The sequence below is a fragment of the Gracilinanus agilis genome, chromosome 1 (assembly GCF_016433145.1).
Source record: "Gracilinanus agilis isolate LMUSP501 chromosome 1, AgileGrace, whole genome shotgun sequence".
Taxonomy (NCBI): domain Eukaryota; kingdom Metazoa; phylum Chordata; class Mammalia; order Didelphimorphia; family Didelphidae; genus Gracilinanus; species Gracilinanus agilis.
Genome location: NC_058130.1, coordinates 713,914,560 through 713,941,096, shown reverse-complemented (window position 1 = coordinate 713,941,096; position 26,537 = coordinate 713,914,560). Strand labels below are relative to the sequence as shown.

At 37.2% G+C, this 26,537-nt stretch overlaps 1 protein-coding gene across 2 annotated transcripts in view; it reads right to left on the bottom strand.

Moving 5' to 3' along the window:
* RFX2 (regulatory factor X2) overlaps nucleotides 1-15,441 on the bottom strand; it is an 83,229-nt gene extending 67,788 nt beyond the window's left edge. For both annotated transcript variants that reach the window (XM_044670740.1, XM_044670748.1), the window contains exons 1-3: nucleotides 15,337-15,441; nucleotides 9,617-9,696; nucleotides 8,501-8,765 (exon numbers count right to left, since the gene is read on the bottom strand). In XM_044670740.1, the coding sequence (XP_044526675.1) occupies nucleotides 8,501-8,765; nucleotides 9,617-9,696; nucleotides 15,337-15,441 (450 nt within the window). The remainder of the gene's footprint in view (nucleotides 1-8,500; nucleotides 8,766-9,616; nucleotides 9,697-15,336) is intronic.
* Nucleotides 15,442-26,537: the final 11,096 nt, after the last annotated feature.

The following is a 26,537-nucleotide window of genomic DNA, read 5'->3' as shown; positions in this document are numbered from 1 at the left end:
GATGATGAACTGAGGCAAAAAGATTAAGTGACTTGCCCAGGTGACATAGCTAATAAGTGTCTGGGGCCAGTTTTGAATTCAAGAAGGTAAGTTTTCCTATCTCTAGACCTATTGCTCTATCCACTGCACCACATAGCTGCCCTTTTCATCATCTCTTTTGTATGCAACTAACCTATTTCCTCAGAATTTATCTAGCTGCCTATGTTCCTAAGCTGGTTGTTAACTAGAACCACATCTCCTCTATGGATCTGTTTATTCCTCCTTCCTCTGTATTAGTCAAGTTTAATTTCCAGACTCTTGTGTTGCCATGATATAGAAAAGAATGGGAAAGGTCACCAAACTAAATTTATTATATTTAATAAAATCTCATGTAATTGATTTAAATTAAATTGATTTTAAAAATTGGACCAGAAATTAGTCTTTTAATTTTTAATTTAAGTTGAATTACAGTTGAATATCTCATCTCTTAGCACATATTGGTTAGTAGCTCTGGATAAATCTCAACTCTAGACAACTTGAAGGCTATAAATTACAGAAAAGCTATCTTCCTACATTGGTAGAGGGAGTTTTCTCACTTGAGAGCTCCCTAAACCAATGAAATCTACTATCTGTCATTTTTATTTAAACAAATGGGGTCATTTTAGCAGATATAAGTACACATGTGCTCAATTTCTCTGCGAAAAGCATTTAATTCCCTTGAGCTAACTAACTACATCATGAGGGATAGAAGGATCAAATAAACGTTAAAGAAATAGTTCAATCTATTTAAAATCTATCACTGAGAAGTCCAAGTCCTCTAACAATTCTTTTTAAAGGGACACCAGGAAAAGAAATTTTAATGCAAACTTTATAAAATTATCAAGAAATAAAACCATTTCCAAAAAAAATTTTAATAGCATTCAGAATTTCATCCTCAAAAGTGTTAGTCTTTGAATACAAAAAGTTCCATGATCTCCCAAACTATGGGAGTGACTATTTATGTTCCATTACTGAGACTTAGATACTTAAGATATCATGCAGAATGCTTAGATTTCTTTAGGGAAAAGGAATGTGTTTCCTGGTGTCTCTTAGAAGTGAAGGGCTTTAAAACACACATATAGACATACATGCATGCATATACACATGCACGCACACACACGTACTTCTCAAGTACAAATAACAGTCAATTTGTTGACTGTTGACTTATACCCAGATTTGTCAAGAGACCCCTATTTTATTTTTCTATTTTAGTATAAATGGCAAAGAGCATACCATCATAATAAATACATTCAAATAAAGTCATACATTTCAAAATTCATTTCTTTTCTATTTATTAACCCTGAAGTTGAGATCACAGCTATACTAACAAACACTTATGACTTGAAGAAGACTTCACATGCCTTAAGAACTTTAACTAATATTATATAGTAAGCTGGCTATTACTGCAAAGGGAGAATAAGCAAAAATATGTAGTTCAGCTTTTAATAAAAACTTTTATCACACACACACACAAATTATGCTAACCTCATTAAAAGAACCAGCCAAAATATGACATCAGACATAAGTGAAAGGGCATGCAAATCTCCCACCTGTGATCCATCTCCACTACTTACAAGATTTTACTTTGCAACATATATCAAATATGAGAACACAGACTTTGATTTATTTTTTTAAACCCTTACCCTCCGTCTTAGAATCAATACTGTGTATTGGTTCTAAGGCAGAAGAGTGGTAAGGGCTAGGCAATGGGGGTTAGGTGCCTTGCCCAGGGTCACATAGCTAGGAAGTGTCTGAGGTCAGATTTGAACCTAGGATCTGCCTACCCCACCCACCCACCCGGGTCTCTAGGTCTAACTCTCAATCCACTGAGTCACCCAGCTGCCCCTGAGAGTACAGACTTTTAAACAAGTACTTAAAACCATTTACAGGTCACTGTGTGCTAAAGTGTAAGCAAACTTCCAGTTAGAGTAGAGCTTGGGCTCTCATTAGAACCCAATGTTTAGCAGCCCTGGGATCCCAGTTAAGTTATCTCATCCCTCAGGATCTTCATCTTCCCATCGGGGAGAATATGACATCAATAACTGCACCACTTAACCGTACAAGTTGTGGTTGGGGAAATGCTCCATAAACCTTCAAAGTGCTCCATAAATGTGGGTGTAGGACAGAAGATTCAGAACAAGAAGGATCAGATATCTGCTAGCCCAGGAGTTGGTTCTATGTGTCATCTGGCCATCATCAGTTTGTGGAAGCCCCTGGACCCCTTTTCAGAATCACTACCTCCTTTTACAACATCTTGCTACCTTTTTCCTTCATCTTGAAACACTGACATTATATTACACAACAATGTAGGTTCAATTAATTCTAAGAAATTTTTATTTAAAGAATTTTTGTTTCTAATGAAACAAGGCAACTGATATTACTAAGACACAGCTGATAGATTTTCCTAGTCCTTTGTTTTTTTTTAGTAAGCTTCCCCAACTAGAGAGCCCAAATTTGTCAGACTAAGAAGTAACTCAAAATGTCAAAAGAAAGTCCTATTTCCTAAAACTCATCATAAAACAAATAAGAGGAAAGAATATAAATCCACAAAGGCCACATTTACCTTAAAATCCCCAAATAATAATGTATGAATGCTATGGCACCATAAAATTGCATCTAATTTGTGGATTTTTAAAGATATAATATGACCATAGAGCCAGAGCAGAAGAGGCCATCTTAGTCCAACTCTTGTCATTTTACAGAGGAGGAAACTTAGACCCATGGATGCTAAATGGCTAGCCCAAGATCAGCCACGTAGGAAACATCAAAGGTGACATTTGAATCCAGGTCCTTAGATTCTTGAGCCATGGTTCTTTCCATGGTGGTACCATGCTGCCTCTCTCCATAAGCTGCAGTTGAAATTGAAATTCACTCAGCTTAACATAAGCAAAAAGGTTAGATAACATGAAACTTTGAAAGCATCAAAGGAACTCTCCATAAAGTAAGCTGAGAAAGGCAACCCTTATGTACTCAAATGTCTAACAAATCTAATGATAATAATAACTAAAATTTATGTTTAAAGTCAGATTGGAATCCATCAGATGTGGAATTGGAATATGTACATGTGAAGGAAGGAGGATAAGAGTGTAGGAAGATGGGATGCAGAAGATAAACAGGAAAAGGACTCCTACTCTTAGAGCCACCTGCACCTCCGGCTTGAGCTCTTCTCCTGCAGGAGGGCAGTTTCTCTCTACAGTTTTGGATTTTGCTTATATCATACAGAAAAGTATGAGAATTAAAATATTCAAGCAACCATTTTTAAGCTTCTAAAAATGCATCTTAATACAAAAGGCTGATCATGCAAAATTGGAAACCAGAATAACATTCCCAAGCCCTATGTTTGACCTGAATAAAAGGACTCAGTTTTTATAGAATAGGCTCAAGTTAGAAAAAGCCCGCTAAGTACAGCTTTATTGGGAAATGCTTCAATATGCCTTTCATATTGTCTGCTACTTCATTCATTTCAAAGTTGGAAGGAACCTGAGGAGTCATTTGTAGACCAATATACTTCAATATGTGAATTTGTTGTTCAGTTTTTCAGTAGTATCCAATATTTCCTGACTCCATTTGAAGTTTTCTTGGCAAAGGTACTGAAATGGTTTGCTTTTTCTTTCCCCAGCTCTTTTTAGAGATGAGAAAACTGAAGCAAACAAGAGTTAAGCGACTTGCCCAGGGTCATATAGCTAATAAGTATCTGAGGCCATATTTGAACTCTTGAAGATGAGTCTTCCTGTCTCCAGGCCTGGTATGCTATCCATTAACATATCCATATAACTGAAGCTACAATATGTACCTTCTATAATATCCCTGACAGTTGATCATCCAGTTAATACTACCACTGACAAGGTGTTTCTACAGATAATGAAAATCATCTGCTCTTAGTAAAAAAAAGTAAGCACTCAGTACTTGAACTAATGACAGAAGAGTATCAACCTGGAACAGTATGGAGATAATTATTACAATAGCAGGCCTTTACCCCGCATTTAAAAAAAACAACCAAAATATTCCTGTTTTAGTTATAATTTTCACCAATATAATTTTAGAATTTATTCATTTATAAGAAATAGGGGGGGAAAAGAGAATAAATAGGGACAAGCAGATAGGAATACAAAGAATAGGGGGCAGAACTGTGATTTCACTGGTATAGGAATCTCTCCAGTGAAGACCCTCTAGTTCTCAATCAGGTCAGAGCACATTGTGCAAGTCCAAGTCTTAAAGCAGGGATGTCAAAACTTTTAGACACTGTGTGCTGTGCCCCAACCTGCCAGACCAAGTTCTCCCCAACCTTACCCCAGACAGAGAAGGGAGAAAGCAAGGGGAGTGGCCTGAGCTATCTGCTCAGGGGATGGAGTAAGCGTTTCCATTGGGTTGCTGGGCAAAGGGGCATGGAGGTGAGTAGGGAGGGGGAAGGGAACAGTTGTGCCAGAGTCCCTCTGCCTTTCTAGTAACTAACTCTGCCAGGGGGTGGTATCCGTGCCCACAGAGAGGTCTCTGCGTGCCATCTTTGGCACATGTGCCATAGATTTGCCATCATGGGTTTAGAGAGTTGCTTAAGGGTGTCAAATTCAAATAGAAATGAGGTCACTAAAACAAGGATCCTTGTGGGTCACATGTTGACTAAGTAAAACACATACTAATACTATCTATGCTTTATTTTATTTACATTTATTTTGTTAAAACATTTCCTCATTGTATTTTAGTCTGGTTTAAGCTGCACTCAGGTGTCTTGTGGGCTGTATGCTACATGTTTGATACTTCTGGAAGCCCAGAGTACTGAAAACTAAAGTGATTTGTCCAAGGTCCGCACAAGTACTATGTGTCAGAGATAGGCCTAAACCCCAAGCCTCAGAGGCCTGCTCTATGTATACAGAAATTTATAAAATAAATAATTATTTTTTCCTCCACTAAAGTCCTATCTAATGCTTCACAGTGAAGTAGAGGTGGCCCTTCACTTCTCAAAGGTGAGGCTACCTCAATGTTAAGTTTTGGCAGAAACTACCTAAATGGAATGAAGCTTCAAAAGTATGGGTCCAGAAATGAGTTAGGTCTATAGTCCACAGACAAAACTCAGTTCTGGGAAGTTTATTTACCAGACTGGCTGTGGAGTATTGAATTTTTTCAGCCATAACCCTCAAACACCTTCTAATCATAGAAGATGTGTGCTCTGAATTGGTCTGCCTGTACTAGTGAAATCAAAAATTATAGACATATTTTAAGTATTGTTTAAAATAAACTGATCTTTACCTATTCATCATAAAAATATTTTGTAGAATTATTACTTTTAAAAAACCTTGATGCCAGGTCTGGAGTAGGGAGGACCTAGGCTCAAATCTGACCTGAGACACTGCCTAGCTATGTGACCCTGAGCAAGTGGCTTAACACCAATTGCCTAGCTCTTGCTATTCTTCTGTCTTTAAATTGATACTAAAACAGAAGATACAGGGTCTTTTAAAAGTAACTTGAAATAACATTTTTCTATTCTTCAGTTTTTAATGTTAATATAAAAGTCACACACAAAAAATATCTGGGAGGGAGACAATCTGTAAATGGCATGCCAAATGTTGGCATCCTATTCCTCCTAAAAATTCAGAGCAACTCATTTATTCCTAGAGAGAGGACTAAGCTCTTATTGTGCTCACACTAATAAAAAGGTACTAATAATAAGCACAGACTACAGTCCTGTGTAAAAATCAGGAATTCAAGGCACGTCTGAAATATTCCCTTTCTTTAATGATTTCAGAAACTCCAATCTTTTAAAATCTTGTTAAATAAGTTCAGAAATATTACATATAGATTTCCAGAAATTCATGAGAATAGTTGTCAGAGCTCATTGGCATATCAAAAAGATTCATCAATTATTACTATTTTAAGGCTTTCATTACAACTTTATTTATATATAAAACAGTAGTTTTATATGCCATTCCTTCTCATGGGTGCCAGGTTATACTCTAATTCTAATGCATACTATAAGTTAAAATTAAGGTACTGTGCTAAATATATGCGCCTGCAAGACTCACGGAAGTTTTTTTAAGACTGTAGGAAACATCTTGGTCACCACCAATTAATTTTTTTTCCAAAGAAACAAAGAAAATCAAAGGAAGCAAAACCAGATATGTTTTAGGAGAAGGGCCAACAATCTTTGCTATGGAGGATTTTTGATGTTAGTCAGAGCCAACAAGGAAAGGGACTGACTTAGGACTAACAAACAATTGGTTCCAGGACAGGGATGAACATAGCTGTAATTATACCTGCAAATGCTATCTTTGGGAGTCTCAGAGAATTTCCTTAGGCAAAAAATAAAGGAAAAGAAAGGGTATATGGTTTTTTCTTCCTGTAACCCTGGCCAGGAATTATACTATGAATTCAGCAGTGGTACAGAGATAGAGGACAGTTCTTTGGTGTACATGCTACCCAAATGTGACCTTTAGTATAGAATGAATGAAAAGTGATGAGGATAGGAGACAGCTACATGAGTCAGTGATACAGAGTCAGGTCGAGAGATGGGTTCAAATCTGACCTCAGATACTTTCTAGCTGTATGATCCTGGGCAAGTCATTTAATCCCCATTGCCTAGTCCTTACTGCTCTTTTGCCTGGGAAACAATACACAGTACTGATTCTAAGATAGGAGGTAAGGGTTTAAGAAAATAAAAAAAGTAATTAGAAGAGAATCTGTGGGAGGCAGTAAGGTGTTAATCTCTCTTTTCTTAAATTTTTTTTTAAACCTTTACCTTCCATCTTAGAATCAACATTATGTATTGGTTCCAAGGCAGAAGAGTGGTAAGGGCTAGGCAATGGGGGTTAAGCGACTTGCCCAGGGCCACACAGCTAGGAAATGTCTGAGGTCAGATTTGAACCTAGAACCTCCCATCTGTAGACCTGGCTCTAAATCCACTAAGCTACCCAGATGCCCCCCATTAATATCTCCTTTTAGAGAAAAATATCAGTAAGTGCTAAGAATCAAGTAATTTTTCTTAGATAATATAGCACTTGTTTTCAGAAATAGGGTGCACAAATGAAGAATAAACTATTTTTTTCTTCTTTTAAACTCTTACCTTCCATCTCAGAATCAGTACTCTATATTAGTTCTAAGGCAGAGGAGCAGTAAAGGCTAGGCAATGGGGGTTAAGTGACTTGCTCAGGGTCAAACTAGGAAGTTTGCTAGGAAGTGGTTGAGGCCAGATCTGAATCCAGGACCTCCCACCTCCAGGCTTGGCTCTCTATCTACTGAACCACCTAACTGCCCCCTAAACTTTCTAACCTATAATTACATTAAAATATTCCAAATTTAATACCTATTGGATAAAATATTTTTACTAGTAAATGCTAGAAATGCCAGCATACACATTTAACCAAGCAGTTTGCTCCATGATTTTTTTTTCACTAATGGAGCCTTTAGAGAATAAAACTTTCCAAGTGACTGTCAACAAAAAATTTGCAAATTTCAGAATTGGGCTCATTAATTTTCTTTTTTTTTAAAACCCTTACCTTCCATCTTAGAATTAATATTGGGTATTGGTTCTAAGGCAGAAGAGCGGTAAGGGCTAGGCAGTGGGGGTTAGGTGGTTTGCCCAGGGTCACACAGCTAGGAAGTGTAAGGCCACATTTGAACCCAGGACCTCCCCATCTCTGGGCCTGACTCTCAATCCACTGAGTCATCCAGCTGTCCCCATAGGCTCATTAATTTTCAAAGTATTGGTTCACCATTACTAAGGTGATCTCAAAGCATGCCTAACATCTATCTTTATAAACACAATATCTTTATAAACACAATAAACACCTATAACTATTAAGTTCTCTTATATGGTTGTACTATGCCCAATAGAAATATCGCAGCTATCCAAAAACAATTGTTTTTTAAATTGAAATAAAATATCTTATGAATTCCAAAATGCATAATTTCATATTAGACTGAGATCATAAGCCATCTTCACTTTTAAAATTAAAATATCTTAAAGATTCACTAGAAGAATGTTTGATTTGCCAACTTCAAGGTGTCATATTTGTTTGCAATGGGTTAACAGAGGAGCTCATAAAGAGTGAGTCAGCTACATTCTTGAAATAGGCCCTGTTAATTACTCTTCAGGAAATACCAATTGTAAGCTCATGTTTTAACAATAAGGAAACTAAAGAAACAAATCTATTTTTCCCTCAATTGTCAGCATACTAGGGAAATTTTGTTTTGAACAGGACTTTACAAAAATACACAAAAGAGAAAAAGGGGAAAGAAAGTTAAGAACTTAAAAACATTTGGGATTTTAGAACTGTAAAACAAGTAATAACTTTTTCACAGGAGCATGAACAAAAGAAGTAGGCTTATTTCTTCAGGGAATAAAGTCTGCCCATAATAATATGTTTCCTAATTTTGCCCAGTTTTAAACAACTCAGAATGCTATCGCTTTTATCGAGTAGTCTAATCCAGAATCTAACTATTTCTAATGACTCAGGATGAATAGCTGGTCCCAGGGAGCTACAGTACATACCGTTGCTGGAGATGAACGTGAAGTATGGGACAGAGAATGTCTAGTGTTATCCATCCCCCCATGAATGAGATAGGCTCCTGAGCTGGAGATGATCTGACTCCCCCCAACGTCCATGGTGATGCCCACCATACTGTGAGAAGGAATTGCTGATGGAGAAGATGCCACAGTAGTCACCTGAGCACCACCTCCTGGGGACTCAAAGTAGGACGCAGCACTGCTAGGGGCATAAATCTGAGCTTCTGTGTTGTAGGAATAGGCTGTTCGTCTGTTAAGGGAATTAGAACTGATTAAACATAAAATTACATCAAATGGTAAAACAAGTTCAGCAAAATTTTATTTATGTCCATCTATTAAGACACAGCTATCACACTGAGACACATGAATATAAAAAAATAATTCATAAGAAGATTCCAAAGCATAGGAAGGCTCATATGATACAAAATATCAAACATATACATCGACTACCACAATTCAATGGAAAGAACACCAACAAGCACAACTGAACATTGTATAATTATGATGACCAAGGCAGGCCCTGGTACCAAGAGGTACTAGAAGGTACCTCTCTCCCTCTTCTTTCCAGTGGGGGTGAACTTTGGATATGGAAGACTGAACATACTGTTAGACTTGGCAGATACACTGGTTAGCTTTGCTATAATGTTCCCCCTCTCCTTTTCCCTGATAAAAGGGATGTCTTGTCTGGGGAGAAGAGGAAAGAGATATGTTGAGAAAGGAAGTTGATACAAAACCAAAAGCTATCAACAATTTTTTTAAGTGATTTTGGCGATCATGCAGCTAAGATAGATAGGAAGTTATTTGTGGCTTTCAGGTATAAAGTCTTATTATGATCTTATAAAATCATACTTTTTACAATGCCACTACACTACTGCTGACACTTGACACACACTGTTATGAGATATAATGGTCTAGCCGTTGCTACAAAAGCCACACCACATCTCCATGAAAGCTATAAGGAGGGTCTTCTCCAAGGGGGGGGGCTTTAGTTTTGTTGTTCTGTCATTGTCATGTTATTCAATATCACCACGATCATAAATAATACTAAGAAATAGCATGTAAAAGGATGGACAACACATGTTCCTGAGAAGATTCACTTACATGGCTCCATTAGTGTAAACCGTATCTCCTCCTTCCACATACTGGACCTGGGTTGGATAAACATGCTGAACAGGTTGTACCTGGAATGAATATTAAATACAATACTTGTATTGTACAACATAATTTTCTCATAATAATTAATTCCTAATCATTCTACAACTACCTAATTTGATAATACCAATGGTAAAAAAGCATAATGCTATGATAGATCTGTTTTCTTCAAACAACAAATGGCTTCAAACAAATGTTTTGCCAAATACGAGGGAAGCAAGTTGTCAAAGGTTATTTCTAATGTGTATAGAAGGGTAGAAGATGAGAAATATGCCCTCTGATATACATTAGATCGACACATATCAAACTCAGTAGAACATAAGGTCAAAAAGAGAACTCGTATATCTAGAAAAGGAACAAATAACCGGGCCTATCACCAGTGAACAAAATGAGGAATAACTGCTTTTAGCAATGAAACTTCTCATTATCCTACTGGTTTCTCTCTGAAGGGACAAAGTTACAATCATTTCAAAGTAATTACCTTTTCCCTGTTGCAATTATATAAGAGTACACAGGATGCTATAAGCATCTAACATTCTTTTTTATCCATCCAGAAGCAAAGGTAGAAAGGAGAATATAAGGAGATTGAAAGGTAGTGTCCTTTAGGGCTGAAGGATAGATAACAATTGCCAAGGTTGTACATCAGAAGCAATGACCTCACATCAATAATCTCTTAATGGCAATGACAGAAGAAGTAGAATGAAGAGATGGCTACTACCAGAAAAGGAGCAGTCTGGCAGGCTTGGCTATGTGACTTTAACCAAGTCATTTGACCTCTAAGGCCCTGCTTCTGTTTCTTCATTTTTAAAATGAAAGGAATGGCCTAGATAATTATTTAGTTTTACATTTGACCCTCCCAATAATTTTGTGAGTTATTAGCATTCTCATTTTACACATTAGAAAACTGAGGCAAAATGTCTGAAAAAGGATTTTCATTCAGATCTTCCTAACTCTCATCTTCTATCCATCATGCCACATAATTTTAACCTGAGTACAAAGCTGGCCTCAGATATTTACTAACTGTGTGATTCTGGGCAAATCACTTAACCCTGTCTGCCTCAGCTTCCTCATCTGTTAAACAAGTTGGAGAAGGAAATAGCAAATCTTCCACAGTATCTTGGCCAAGAAAACCTCAAATGGGGTCATGCAGAGTTGAATAAGACTGACTGGACAGCAACAAAAAATGTAAGAAGTTTTCAAGGGCTTTGAAAAACAAAGTGGATTTTATATTTGAACCTAGAGGTAACAAGGAGGCACTAGAATTTACTGAAAAGGGGACTGACATATTCTTACCTGAGATTTAAAAAAACAATGTGACAGCTGAGTGGAATTTAAACAGAATGAGGAGAATCTTGAGAAGGCTACTGTATTGAGGGGATAAGGATCTAATCGGGGTGGTGGCCATACAAGAAATGTTACACAAAGGTAGAAAGGACGGCATTTGGAAACTGTTTGGATAATGACACCTAGAAGTTGCAAGCCTAGGAAGATGGTAGAACCCTTGACAATCATAAGGAACTTAAGAAGAGGGGAGAATTGGGGGTGGGGGTGGGGAGGAATAACAAGTTTAGTTTTGGACATGTGGAGTTTAAGATGTCTTCAAGAAATTTTGTCTAACCTCTCTATTAAAACTATTGGGCTACTGTTGAAATTAACTATAGTTTGCACTTTTTAGCCTTTTTATGGTTTCTCTCATCTTCATTATAGCAACTATACTTTGTTAACAATATCTGACAAAATGCTACATGTGTGTTTGCTTTAGGAACCAGCTTTCAGCTTCATTCTATGACTATTTTCCTGAAACACTTTAGATTTGAGGTTATGATATAAGCTTAGCAAGTGGCATTACAATCACATAAATAAATTCCTGGATTTTGATATTCCTATAAACAGTGGTGGGGAAGATTGTTGTGCAAAACAGTAAGAGTGAACAGATCTTTCAGGTGTTTTCTGTTATTAATTCCTCCTGTAGAGGTGAAGGCCTTCCATCATTAATAAAAATGTAAAAAGGGAGAAAAAGAACCAGCTCAACTTCTCTTGGTCTGCTGGGTAAACCTGGGATGATCTAGGTTTGGAATTTGTTGTCAATTTCCTAGTATTACTAATAAAAGAATTTTCTGATTTTTCTCAAAAAAAAAAAAAAAAAAAAAAAAAAACAGAGGGGCAGCTGGGTAGCTCAGTGGAGTGAGAGTCAGGCCTAGAGACAGGAGGTCCTAGGTTCAAACCCGGCCTCAGCCACTTCCCAGCTGTGTGACCCTGGGCAAGTCACTTGACCCCCATTGCCCACCCTTACCAATCTTCCACCTATGAGACAATACACCGAAGTACAAGGGTTTAAAAAAAATAATTAAAAAAAAAGAAAGAAAGAAAGAAAGAAATTCTAGGATATCCATTGGGCAGTTGAACATCATGGCTGACATTACTATAATCTAAAGCAAGGATATCAAACTAAAATAGAAACAGATCCCTGCTGACTTAGAAAAATCCAAATTAATATCATTTATGTTGCATTTTAATTTTTATTTATTTCATTAGAAATTTCTCAATCGTGTTTTAATCTGGCTTGGGCCACACTTGGGAAATTTGGGGAGCTCTGGGCCCCGAGTTTGACACCTCTGATTTATATGCCACTATCAGAGACACAGAACTATGTGGCTGGAAAAGAGCTCAGAGATCAATTTGTCTAATCTTCTCAGTTTGAGGAAGAAATGTTCAAGAGGCTGAAATAACTTGCACAAAATCAGTTTGTATGATGCCAGAGCTCATTCTAAGAAGAAAAGTAAGAAAATAAGCATTTATACAGAATTTACTGTATGTCCAGGCACTGTGCTATGTGATTTAATCTGGACCATACATGTATTATCATGCAAAACACACTTCCATATTGGTCATTGTTGTAAAAGCACATTTCATATAAAACCAGAAACCCAAAATAAAACTGTAACTACAATGATGTGAAAGATGGTATGCTTTGATCTCCAACCATCCAACTCAATAGTTCTTTCTCTGGAGGTGTATAGCATTCCCCATATCATGCCTTTTAGAATTGTCCCAGATCACTGCACTGCTCAAAGCAGCCAAGTTTTTACATTCGACACATTGTATAATATTGCTGTTACTGTGTACAATGTTCTCCTGGTTCTGCTTATTTTGCTCTATATCAGTTCATGCAGCTCTTTCCAGCTTTTTCTGAAATCATTGCTGTGATTAAAAAAATAATTATTATCCCATTTGATCCTTACAACAAACAATACTGTAAGCTAAGTGTTATTATTATCCCCATTTTACAGCTGAGGAAATTTAGATGAACATATACATGAGACTTGTCCAAGATCATATAGCCAACAAATGTCTGAACCTTGAACTCAAATTTGAACTCAAATCTTCCTGATTCTAGGCCCAGTGCTCTTATTCACTGTGCCACCAGCTGCCCCAGGTCTTCTTAGAGTCTATAAGTCTTTCTACTAAATCACAGAATCTCAGTGTTGGAAGGATCTCAAACTGGGTCACCCAGTACAATATCACACTTGAGTAAAAATTCCCTCTATAGTATATTCAAATGACTATGAGACTTGAAAACCTCTAGAGAAGAGGGTGCTACTACATACAGAGGAAGCTATTAAACAGTTCTATTTGCTTGGATGTTTATCCTTTCACTAAATCTAAATTTGCCTCTTTGTCTTAAATTCTATTATTTGTTCCTAGTTCTATTCTAGGAGGAGAAAAATCTAATCTTTCTTCCGTATGACAGGTCTTCAAATATTTGTCACCTCATAGTTAAGAATAGGGACAGGATTTTTGAGTCCTTTGCTATATGGAACTCCATGGTAAACAGACTTCCTCAACCAATGCAAATCTTTATCTTTTCTGCAACTTACAGTCTTAGAGAGATATCTGTCCATACTTAAAATAAGTTAATGCCTCTTATACTTAAAAGAAATTAAAAGTAGAAATGTCATTCTAAATATGGCATGTCTTATTTTCATCTTGATCTTGGGATGAAGGGATATTTTTAGGTGTTATCTCCCTCTTTCATGTACAAGACAACAAACTTAAGTAATTGACCCTGCAATGTCACTGGAAGAATATCTCTGATTTTTCCTTTTGGTTGTTGTATGTTTGATTCTTCCCTTTGGTGCCACAACTAGGTGGCACAGTGGATACAGCACCAAGCCTAGAGTCAGAAAACTCATCTTCCTGAGTTCAAATCTGGCCTCAGACACTTGCTAGTTTTGTCACCTTAGGAAAGCCACCTAAACCTGTTCCCTCATCTGTAAAATGAGCTACAGAAAGAAATAGCAAACCACTCCAGTATCTTTGCCCTAAAAAACTCCGAAAGGGGGTAATAAAGAGTTAGACATAACTAAAACTAACTAAACTCACTTTTTCATGTACACACACACACACACACACAGACACACACACGGCCTCTTTGGAGGCTAGTGCCTTCAGAAAGCTAAGGAAAGGGAGTCAGCCTTTCACTCACCCATGTGACAATCCAAAAAGGAAGCAGTCTGAGGTCTCAAACCTGAGCTCCTCAAAGGCCAAGTTCAAAGAGCAGAATCCTTCCCACAGGAAGTTACCATTATATTTAAAAGATAGTTCTTTGCGTCACTTCCTGTGTCCACCTTCCAGTTCTACATGGACAAATCACAGCTTAAACTTTGCTTCGGACTGCCCAAGGGGCACTAGATACTTTCCACTTTCTCTTCTCTCTCCCTTCTTTTTTAACCCCTTTGATCTGATTTCCACTCATCATTCTACTGAAACTGTTCTCCAAAGTGACCAATGATCAGAGATAACAATGACACTCGCTTCTCACTAGGTTCTGGTTCATTTAGTAATTTTACTTTTTATCCTAGTAATCAAATAATACAGAGCAAGGTAATATAACATAATGAAAACAAGGTTATAGTTATTTCAATGATTTAAATCAATGCATTGGTCTAAATAGTATAAGCTGATTCCTTAAAATAAGATCTCTTTGGAAGGAAAAATATGTATGTTTGTAGTGAAAAATAATTATATAAAATTTTCATTGGCTGTCTCTCATGCCTGGAAAAGGTTCTCCTTCATCTTTGCCACCTGGCTTCCTTGGCCTCAAGTCCCTGCTGAAATATCATCTTCCTTCTGTTAACTGTCCCCTATTTATCCTATATATAGAGCTTGTTTGGATATAGTTATTTGCATGTTATCTCTCCCATCAGATTATGAACTCATTGAAGTCAGGAACTGTCTTTTGCCTATCAATGTGTTCCCAGGTTTAACATAATACCTGGCACATAGTAGATACTTAATAATTGTTGACTGACTGAATGACAAAATATATTTACTCGGAAACTTTTTTCAAAAAAATTTTAAATTTAAAGACAAGTTTTATTCATTCTTTTCATAGCGATTCTCTTCATGTCAACTTTAGTTTGCATTCTCTTGCTGAAAGCACTCTTTGTACAAATAAGATTAGGGGGGATGAGAAATGGGAAAGAATGGCCTGTGTATATATAGACCAAGCATAATCAATTGAGAAAAATTTAGAAATTTTTCCATCTTCTGTTCAAAATTTTTAAGTACTAAAAAAAAGTTTTTAAGTACTTAAAGAATAGAAACAAATGAATCAAAATGAACTGTGGTTTCACTTTTGAAGTTGAACACAGAAGTGATTATGTTACCTGCTGGGAGGCTGCCACAGGCTGGACAACTGGGGCCTGAGTAGATGCTGATGTACGTAGTGCCACGGAGGTCGCTGAATCTGATCCACCCTCTGGATTCTGCATGCTCAGTTCTAAAGAAAGGAAAGGAGAGATCAGAGTTGAGAGGGCAAGTACTTCTGACATTAGTCAGCAAGTCGAAAGAAGAAAATTAATAGAAGCACAAAGTTAGGAGAATACCAACTACATAGAGGAGTTATTCTTCTAAAAACTAAATACAGAAATCCTGCTATTACTTTGCCAGCAAGAAAAATGGTTGCACAATTGTTCCATAGAAAGAGAAAGGGGAGGAGAGAACACAAAATGTGTTTCTAAATATTAAAAAAAAAGCATTGGGAAATTACTATTTCATAGCACAACTGTAGTTATTCCTCAATAGGAAGGCAATTATACTTGAGGGACAAGAAAAATTGCTTACCTCTTTTTTCAGTCTAATCGATTTCAACTACTTTCAAAACATTAATGATAATAATGATAATAGCATTTACATAGTGCCTTAATGTTTGCCTTAAACTTTACAAAGGTAATTTCATTTAATCCTCACAACAACCTTATTTTACAGATAAGGAAAATGAGGCTGACAGAGGTTAAGCAACTTGCCAAGGATCATTTAGTAAATATTTAATACAGGATTTGAACTCAGCTTGTCCTGACTCCAAGTCCACCCACTCTGTCACATATCTACCTACCACTATCTAGTTATTTATACAAGTAAAAAAGCATTTTAGATTGTTCTTCTCCAGTGAGAAAAGGGAACAAACCTATGACTTGATGCCTATGTAACAGAACCATATCATAGTGATAGAAGGAATCCTGATAGGTCACTCAGAAAATTCTAACCAAAACCAGAAGACATATTATTCTGTACTAGGAATATAAAAATAACCAGACAAAAGTATAAGCCACTCTCAAAAGTGGGGTAGGGGAGAAGAGATAATAGGATCAAGGATTTAGAACCTGAGGAGAAAGAAGAGGTTTTATCTAGTCTAACTTCTTCATTTTATAAAGAAATTAAAGCCCAGAAAGGTGAAGTGATTTGGCTTAATGTCATACCAGCATGTAGTAGTACGGGAACTCAAACCAAGATCTCTGACTCTAAACTCAGTGGTGTTTCCACCACACCAAGTTTCCTCAATAAAAGAATATACATATTAAGATCACTCTACTAACAGAATGATAATCACAATAGTTAAGTGTAACCTTTACAGACTAATTTCACATTACTCCCTATATCTTTTCAAGCCAAATTAAACGGTTAAGTATTCCCTGATGTCATCCTACTATTTCTGTGCATTGGCACAGATCATCTCCCAAGCCTGGAATGTGTACCTTCCCCATCATTATTTATTGAAATCCTTCTCCTTCAAGGTCCAGAATGTTATGGCCTTCTTCCACAAGGATTTGCCCTATCCCCATCCCCATCCCCAATTAAAATGTGATAATTTTCTCACTTCAAATTTTTCAAGAGCACCTTTTCTCTGCCTTTCTTATGTCCCTATCACATTCTACCTGGTTGATTATTTATGTACATGTTGTGCCTACTTTCTGCTAACTGCCCCTGGAAGACTTACTAACAGAGATTGTCATTTTCATCCTTTTCCCTCCAGGGTCTCAAACCTGTGTAGCTGATTACAGAAGGAGTAGGAATGCCTGCCTTTGTTCATACAGTTGTCTCCTTACTTCAAAAGACTGCCAAAGTATTAAATCTCTTTCATGTTCGACATATAGAACTTTCTAATATATATTTCAAAATGTTCTACTTTATAAGCCAATGAAATAACAACAGCACAAAAAAGAAGAGTCAAGATTTGGTACTGAAATATTATCAATACTTTAAACTGTCTTCCATTTGTAAATAAGTAACTAATCTGCTTGAGCTTTCTTAAGAATATTCTGTTTCCTACAATCTTTTCTTTTTGTTTGTGTTTTTATTTTTTTTACAATATTTTCCCATGGTTACATGATTCATGTTCTTTCCCTCCCCTCCTTGTACCTGACAAGTAATTCCACTGGGTTTTACATGTATCATTGATCAAGACCTATTTCTATATTATTGTTAGTTGCACTAGAGTGGTCGTTTAGAGTCTGTATCTCCAATCATATCCCCATCAACCCATGTGATCAAGCAGTTATTTTTCCTTCTGTGTTTCTACTTCCACAGTTCCTTTTCTGGATATACAGATAGCGTTCTTTCTCATAAGTCCCTCAGATTTGTTCTGGATCACTTCAATTTTTTCTTGAAAGCAAAGAACAAGCTAAAGAAATCACTAGTTCACCTTATATATGCAAATTGGCAAAAATAACCCCACAAAATGGCAACAGTCAATTTTGGAGGACTTGTAGAATGATATAATACACTACTGTCTTTTTTTTTTTTTTTTTAGGAGCTGTGAATGGTATAACCATTTTGGAAAGTAATTTGGAATTATGGAAATAAAGCGACTCAAACATCTCCAATATTCAGTTTGTACTTCAATATAAGAATATAGTCCTCATATACACCTAAATATTTATAGCTACACTTTATGTAATAGCTAAGGATCAGAAACAAAGTAGATGTCCATTAACTGCGGAATAGGATAAACAAATTGTGGCACATAAATATAATGGAATATTACCAGGCCATAAGAAGTTATTTAAAATACTCTTTCTTTCAAGCCCCATAGAAGCTATTTGATGATCTTAACCAGGAATTTTACAATCTTATTTATTTTTTTAAACCCTTACCTTCCATCTTAGAACAATACTAATTATTGGTTCTAAGGCAGAAGAGTGGTATGGGCTAGGCAATGGGGGTTAAGTGACTTGCCCAGGGTCACACAGCTAGGAAGTATCTGAGGCCATATTTGAACCTAGGACCTCCTGTCTCTAGACCTATCCACTGAGTTACCCAGTTGCCCCCATAATATTATTTTTTTAACTTATTATTTTAAAACGGTTGACTTTACTAGTAGACAAAAATGGGAATTTGCTTACTGTTTGTATATATTTTTATCAGGAGCCCCAACTCCTTTAGGTAGAAGAGAATATTTAAAGGGGGTGGCAGGAAGGAGCAGTATTTTTGATAATAAATGACAAAATTTTAAAATGTGCTAGCAGGAAGGGGTTAAATATCAATGTTTACTGATGTTAAAAGTTACAGAAACCCCTTGGTTTCACTGTCAGAACCTTAGAGTACTCTGTTGCATGAACTGATCTGACCCCTAAATAAGAAGACACGGTTCCGAGATTAGGAAGCTTCTGGGTTAAGATGGCAGTGAAGTAAAAAGCAGCTGCTTAACCTCTCCTAACTGAAACATATAGGACTCCTCAAGGGGACATAAAAACAAATCCAGACGAACGAAGGGACCCCACAACAGGGCTCAGCATTGAAGGTACGTGGGACCGGGGCATTTCCATGCTTTTATAAAGGGGTGAAATAGCTCTCACTAAAACGCGAGCTGAGCAACCCTACCACCACCACCACCACCACCTACAGTGCCAAAGCCAGCGCACAAGAGCTAGAACAAGTTTGGGGCACCCATTAAGTCACTGGCAGCTACCTGGGGTCACCAGGGCCTATTCCTGAGAACAGCAAGACTTAAGACCCCAAGAGGCCAAAGAATGCTCGGACTTTGAAAACAGACCCTGAGCGCAGGCTCAGTCACAACTGCAGACATAGATCCGAAGCGCAGGTGCGGACCTTGAGTGGGGACCCAGCACAGAGGGGTGCACGACTGTGGAAGCAGCTCCCTGAGACTGTTAAAGGAGCTTTGGGCAGAGGAACAAGTAAGGGAACCACCAGGAGGCCTGACCCTGAGAACAACTAGACCTGAGACCTCAGGAGCCCAAAGAGCGCAGACAGACCCTGGGCGTGAGAATAAAGCTGAGAGGGCTAACAATGACAAGCCAGAGACAAGAACCCCAGAAGAGAAAGATCAAGAAGAAATCTTTAACACTCAACAACTTTTACACAGAAAAAATCCAGGCAAAAGAGCAAACAGCAGAGGAGAACAAACAAATAATCATATCCAAACCTTCCCAAAAAAATGAAAACTAGTCACAAGCTATTGAAGAGTTCAAATCTGAGATTATGAGAAAGATGGTAGAGAACTGGCAAGAAAATAACAGTTTAAAAGGCAGAATTTCGCAATTAGAAAGTGAGGTTCAGAAATCAAATGAATTGATAAGCAAATTGAAGACCAGAAATGACCAGCTGGAAGCCTTGTAAGAACCAAACAGACCAGATTGAAAGGGAAAACCAAAAGATTATAGCCGAAAACGAGTCTCTAAAGGCTAGAATTGGGCAATTAGAAAAAGATGACCCCAAAAGAATTAATAAGCAAATTGGAGACCAAAATCAAACAGCTAGAAAACAGGATAGACCAAATCAAAAAGGAAAAATCAAAAGAATATAGCAGAAAACCAGTCTCTAAAGACAAGAATTGGGCAAGTAGAAGCCAATGATCTCTCAAGACAACAAGAACAAATAAAGCAAAGTCAAAAGACTGATAAAATAGAAGGAAACATGAAATATCTCAATGAGAAATTGACAGATCAAGAAAACAGGTCTAGAAGAGACAATGTGAGAATCATTGGACTTCCTGAAAAAGCAGAAATTAATAGAAATTTGGACTCCATACTAAAGGAAATTATTCAGCAAAATTGCCCTGAAGTTCTACAACAAGAAGGCAATATAGACATTGAAAGGATCCATAGATCACCCTCTACACTAGACCCTGAAAAGACAACCCCCAGGAATATAACAGCCAAATTCAAGGGGAATTGCAGAGGAGTGGAGAGGTCAAAAAAGGGAGGGGAGAAGAAGGGCGAAGGGGAAAGTAAGAACATGAATCATGTAACCATGATAACTTTTCTAAAAAATAAAAATTATTTTAAAAAAAGAAGACAGGGTTCCCCAAATTTCATTGGTACTCAGAGCCTATAGCGGGGCAGTATTGGGTAGTAGATGTGTCATGAGAATAGGTCCTAGCTCTCCTAGGGAAGACTGGCTCTGGTGTGGGCCTGAGTAAGTCAATTAGATTTCCTTATCTTAAGTCCCAGTTTTCTCATCTATAAAATAAGAATAACATTACTTATACTCCCTACCTCACAGGGATGTTGCGAGGAAAGCACTTTGTGGGGAAAAAAAAATTAAAAAAAAAATAAAATATATATATATATATATAAATGTGAGCTATTGCTGGGTATTATGGCATCTCCCAAATTATTCTCTATTTAACCATAGACCTTCTACCTGTTGAGCTTTCTGAAGCTCAGTGTGCTATTTCCTGGATATTTTTCCTTTTCTTTCATCTCCCTTCTTCACAAAATTATTCCTTGGAATTGGCCTCTTAGAAGGTAGTAGACATCATGTGGTCGGTCGTCTCTTGCTTACAATTGAATGCACTCACTGTGTATCAGCAACTCAAATTTAAGGATTTGGTTACAGTGGTACAAGAAGAAACAATGAAGCAATAGGGAGAAAAAAAGAAGACAGACTGAAGTGAAAATCATGATATGCTAAGGACAGAAGCAGGGAGCTGACCTACTGGGATCAATTCCACCTGCACCAATAATTTGTTTTGAATGTGAACCTTATTTTCAGCTGTTTGCTAGAGACAAACCTCAGGACTATACTGCTGCCACTTTCCTCAGGATTTGCCAGGCACACAAAGTAGAATCTAAAGCTTTCAGATTAATGAGTTTCCCTCATCTGACAAATTGCTTGTTGTTGATTATCTAGTTAACAAACAGTATCCCTTTCATGATATGTTCCTTGTAAAAACAAAATTCACATTTCAAGGTTGATTTTACTCATAACAATCTAATGAGGTAGTTATTATTCCATTTTACAGATGAGGAAACTGAGATTAAAAGAAGTTGAATGACTCTCCTTACTCACATAGAGAAATATAAATATGAACTATTGTTACTATGACCTCCCACAAACCCTTTTATATTTAGCCAAGAACTTTTTTTAAAAAAACTCTTTCTTTCTGTCTTAGTAATAACTCTAAGACAGAAAGGTATGGGCTAGTTAAATGACTTACCCAGGGTCACACGATTGGGAAGTCTGAGCCCAGATTTGAACTCTGCAGTTTTCCCAACTATAGGCCTGGCACTCTACCCACTGTGCCAGCTAGCTATCCCCCATGGTACTTCTACCTGGTAGGATTCAAACCTGTTGTTCAGTTATTTTGTGTCTTGTCCAACTCTTCATGGCCCTTTTGGGGGTTTTCTTGAAAAAAGATACTGGAGTAATTTGCCATTTCCTTCTCTAGGTTATTTTGTAGATGAGGAAACTGAGGCATCGTGACTTTCCCAGAGTCACACAGCTAATAAGTGGCTGAGGTCAGCTTTGAATTTGGGAAGATGAAACTATCTGACTCCATGCCTGACACTCTCACCAGTTCACCACCTACTCTAAGAAAGTCTTGAATCCAGCTTTCTGACCCATTCCATCATAGAAAGGCCCTCTTCTACTTCAGAATTCTTTCCCTCTTTCTTTCATACTTCTCTGAAGTACTTATAAAATACTGTATCACAGTATATTGTAGTTATCTTCCCCTGGTGTCCTACCCTTCTAGACCATGACCTCCAAGAGGATAAACTTTGTACCTCCCACAGCACCTGGCACAACAAAGCACTTAATCAGTATTTGGTGAATGAACTAAATAAAGTTCAGCAGCCTCAATCCGAGAGAGAGAAACAGCTATTCTTTCCCACAGCTCTGGGAAGGATTCAGGAATTGAGCAGCCAAGGAAAACCCCAGCAATGAATCCTCCCAGACTACCAAATACCCATAAGGCTTTGGCTTGTTGACATGGAATCTAGAAACCCCAAACTTGTAACCTACTAAGATCTGGTGAACCCCAAGTTTTAGGACTAGCTTGTAAGTTGGAGACCCCAAAGCTTGTCTTTGGTCCTTGTTCCCTGTTCCTATAAGAACCTACCCTGAAGGGAATCTCAGGCTAGCAGTTTCAGACTGAATAATGGACCCGAAGATAAATGACAATCCCAGTTACATGAAGCTAGACATATGCTGAGTGCCTCTTTTTGCCTTAGAAGCTTCTTTCATTGTACCACATCCCCCCTTTCAGGGACCTAACTCGGGACCTTCAGTTTATGAGACTGACACACTGCCTACTGTCCTAAGAAGGCACTCAGCATATGCCTAGCTCCACATAATTGGGATTGTCATTTACCTTAGGGTCCATTATTCAGTCTGAAACTGCTAGTCTGAGATACCCTTCAGGGTGGGTTCTCATGGGAACAGGGAACAAGGACAAGCTTTGGGGTCTCCCAACTTACAAGCTAGCCCTAAAACTTGGGGTTTATCAGATCTTACTAAACTACAAGTTCGGGGTTTCTAGATTCCATGTGGACAGGCTCTTATCACAAAATAGCACCTACCTTTGTATCTTCTAGTGCATATATTATATATTATTGCACAATATAATGTCTTTATCTTGCTGAATGAATGATTGAAAACTCACTTATTAAGAGTGCCAGGCACTTTGCTAAAAGTTTCCTTAATTGAATGAATATTCCTAATATAATTTTTTCTTCTAAAATATCTGACAAAAAAAAATTTAGAAAATTAAATTTAAAAATTGCACCATTTTCCTTCTTTGCCCTTCCTACCCAACTTTTAAAACAGAAGTTTTTATTACTACTTCTTCCTCCCTTACCCTGCCCCCCCCAAACTCTTTTGATAGTCTGACAAAGCCTACACATCTCTTCTCAGAACAATATTTTTAAATGTATAAACTACACAAGATTATTCAAAGGAAACCAATTACATTGAAATACAGTTATGAACAACAACAACGAAAAAGAACAAATTCACTGACCCTAGCTTATGAATTCCTGCTAAATCCAGGAATGCCACCCCCATTAAGCCTACCCTAATCTCCTGGTCCACAGCTCTTCTTAGCCAAACTTATGCCTATGCCAAACTAGGCAAACTCCTACATAACACAGCCCTGTACCAAACAATAAGCATGCTCTATAATGCAGGCACACACCAAACAGAATATTTTCTGCTTATATAACCCATACATGTCTGCTTAGCTGTTTAATTTGGAAGCATGTGTGCAATGCCAAGATCCAGGGACTAGTGCTAATAGGATCCAGAGTAGCCTCTTCATATAGTATCAGCAAATGACAATGGAACAGAATCCAGAGAAAAAGAAAGAGAAACAAAGAGGCAATTTCCATGGGAAATAGAGTAAATGAGTTTATTTGAAATCCTCAAATTCTATATATTAAAGGGGATGAGAACACGGACCCACAGAGGAGATTTTGAAGGAAATTGGGAGACAAAAGGTAACTAGGGCAAGTTATAGGTTAGTAATGAGTTGCATAATCAGGGATATGGTTGGGGAGAATACCCCTGACACTTGTAATAACTGGCATCATTCTGGGAGTGAAGCACAATGAAAAAAGGGAAAGCCATAGTGGCATGGGCATGGTAGGGAGATGGCATGGGCATTGAACAGAGATGGCATGGACACTGTACCCCTTAACTCAAACAAACTGTAAACAGGGAAATTTCCTTGCTCCCTTTTGTCCTTGTGACTCTAAGCCAAGAACATCTGATAGCATCTATGAGACCCTGAGATTATTATCATCCTTGGATCTTCCTTTAGGTTGAGATGGACAAAGAGATATACCTCCAGGCTCCACCTTGATACCATCTCAGTGCTGAATCTCAGGCATCCATCTGTTCCCTGAACCATGAGGGTCTCAAGGCAGACCCCACACCCCACCAAATACCTAAGGGCTTACCACTCTAGATTCACGTCCACACCATGACACAGTATCATGTACTCACTGTTGTAAAGGGTATAAAAACCCCTGAAATGAAGCATTCTGGGAGCAACCCCCAGGGTTGTTCCACTCATGTTGTCTTGCTGGACAATAATCCTATCTTACTTTAATAAATCTTTCTTTTTACTTTTAAGCTAAGTTTCGCAGTCTTGCATTCTTGCAAAAGGCATCTTTCCCAATCCCAGGGGTTCACCATTGTACCCCACAACACCCGATTGTAACTCCATAACAATAGGACTATCTTTACAAGGGAATAGCAGAAGCCACCTAGAATAAATACTTTGGAAACTGGGATTACATGAAGATTACAAAGAAAAAGAGACCAGATAATTGGAGGGGCCATGAATCAAAGAATGGGGGTTAAGAGTAGAGAGAGTTGATAGATAAGAGATTAAAAGAAATTATTTGTGGAAGGTGTTGTAAAAAATGAAATATAAAAATTAATGAACAGGACTAGTTGAAGGGGAAGAGAGGAAGGAGGAGTCTACTTGACTGAGAAGGAAAAAAGGAGAGAATTATACCATCATATGAAAGCAAGATAGAAAAAGTACAATAAAAAAAGTCAAAAGTGTGAGGAAGGGATCAAAGTAAAGGGAAGAGATACAATGAAACAGGGTCATTAAAAAAAAAAAAGATTATGGTACAGTAACTGAAGGAACCTAGTACTGCATTTACAGGAAAAGAAGGGGAAATCACAACTTGAAAAAATATTAGAAGCTGATGGAGGGAGGAAAATATAAATGACTCTCAATACTTAAATATGAATGCATCAAAAAAATTTTTTAAATGAGATTGTACAACAAAACAAAAACAAACCACTACCAGTTTGTTAATTATAGGAAACCTATTTTTTTTTAAATTAAAGACATACACAAAATAGAATTGAGAGAATGGAACGAAATTTACCATGCATCAAGTGAATCCAAAAAATAGGAGTGGTAATCATGCTATGTAACAAAGTGAAAACAAATATTCAAAAAACAAAAAAAAGATAAACAAGTTAAATAGAAAGGAGTCATCAGTTAAAAAGTAAAAAAGAAAAAAGGGAGGTGGTACAGTGAGGTGGCTTGACAGAGAGCCAGGCCTGGAGACTGGAGGTCCTAGGTTCAAATTTGGTCTCAGATACTTCTTAGCCTATGACCTTGGACAAGTCACTTAGCCTCAACTGTCTAGCCCTTACAACTGTTCTGCCTTAGAATGGAGACTTAGTATCTATTCTAAGACAGAAGGTAAGGAGTTTTTAAAAAGAAAAAATGAAAGGAACAGCAAATCAGTATCAGTAATAAACTTATATGCTCCAAATGCCTTCACATCCAAATTCATAAAAGAAACATTTGAGCTACAAAGAGACTTACACAATACCATGATAACAATAAGAAACATCAATCTCCTTCCCTTAGTTTTGGATAATTTAACAGAAAGATAAACAAAAGGGAAAATATGAAGCTGAACAAATTCCCATAGAAACTAGAGTAAGAAAAATTATAGCATCTTCTTAATGGGATAGCAAAAGAATATAAATATTTCTCAACACTACATGGAACTTTTATAAACACTGATCATATACTAGGGTGGAGAGGCAGTAAAAACAAATATAAAAGGGAAAAATAATTAATGTATCTTTTATAGACCATAATGGTCAGGGGCCACAAACAAAAAATCCAGACCCAAGTGAAGATTTAACAATGAAATACTTAATAATGATATGATGAAATAACAAATCAGAGAAACACAAAGTTTGTAAAAGAAAACAAGAATGTTTATAAAACAACATACTAAAATTTCTGGAATGTAGCTAAAACAGTTGTCAGAGGAAAAATCATATCCTTCAATACATTAGATTAGCAAAACAGAAAGAGAGCATTAATGAACTGATTATGCATTTTTTCAAACTAGAAAGCCAAACAAACAAACAAACCCAAAGTAATAACAAAAGAAGAGATATTAAAAGTTAAGAGGGGAAAATAGATCGATTAGAAACCAAAAAACCCATAGAAATAATAAAAACTAAAAGCTGGTTCTTTTAAAAGACCAATAAAATTGATAAATCTTTAGCTAATCTGATTAAAAAGAAAACAGAAAAATAAAATTAATAAAATTACAAACAGGGGGGCAGCTGGGTAGCTCAGTGGAGTGAGAGTCAGGCCTAGAGACAGGAGGTCCTAGGTTCAAACCCGGCCTCAGCCACTTCCCAGCTGTGTGTCCCTGGGCAAGTCACTTGACCCCCATTGCCCACCCTTACCAATCTTCCACCTATGAGATAATACACTGAAGTACAAGGGTTAAAAAAAAAATTACAAACAAGTTGAAATTACAGAAAAACCAGAATAAAAATAATAATCAGAATA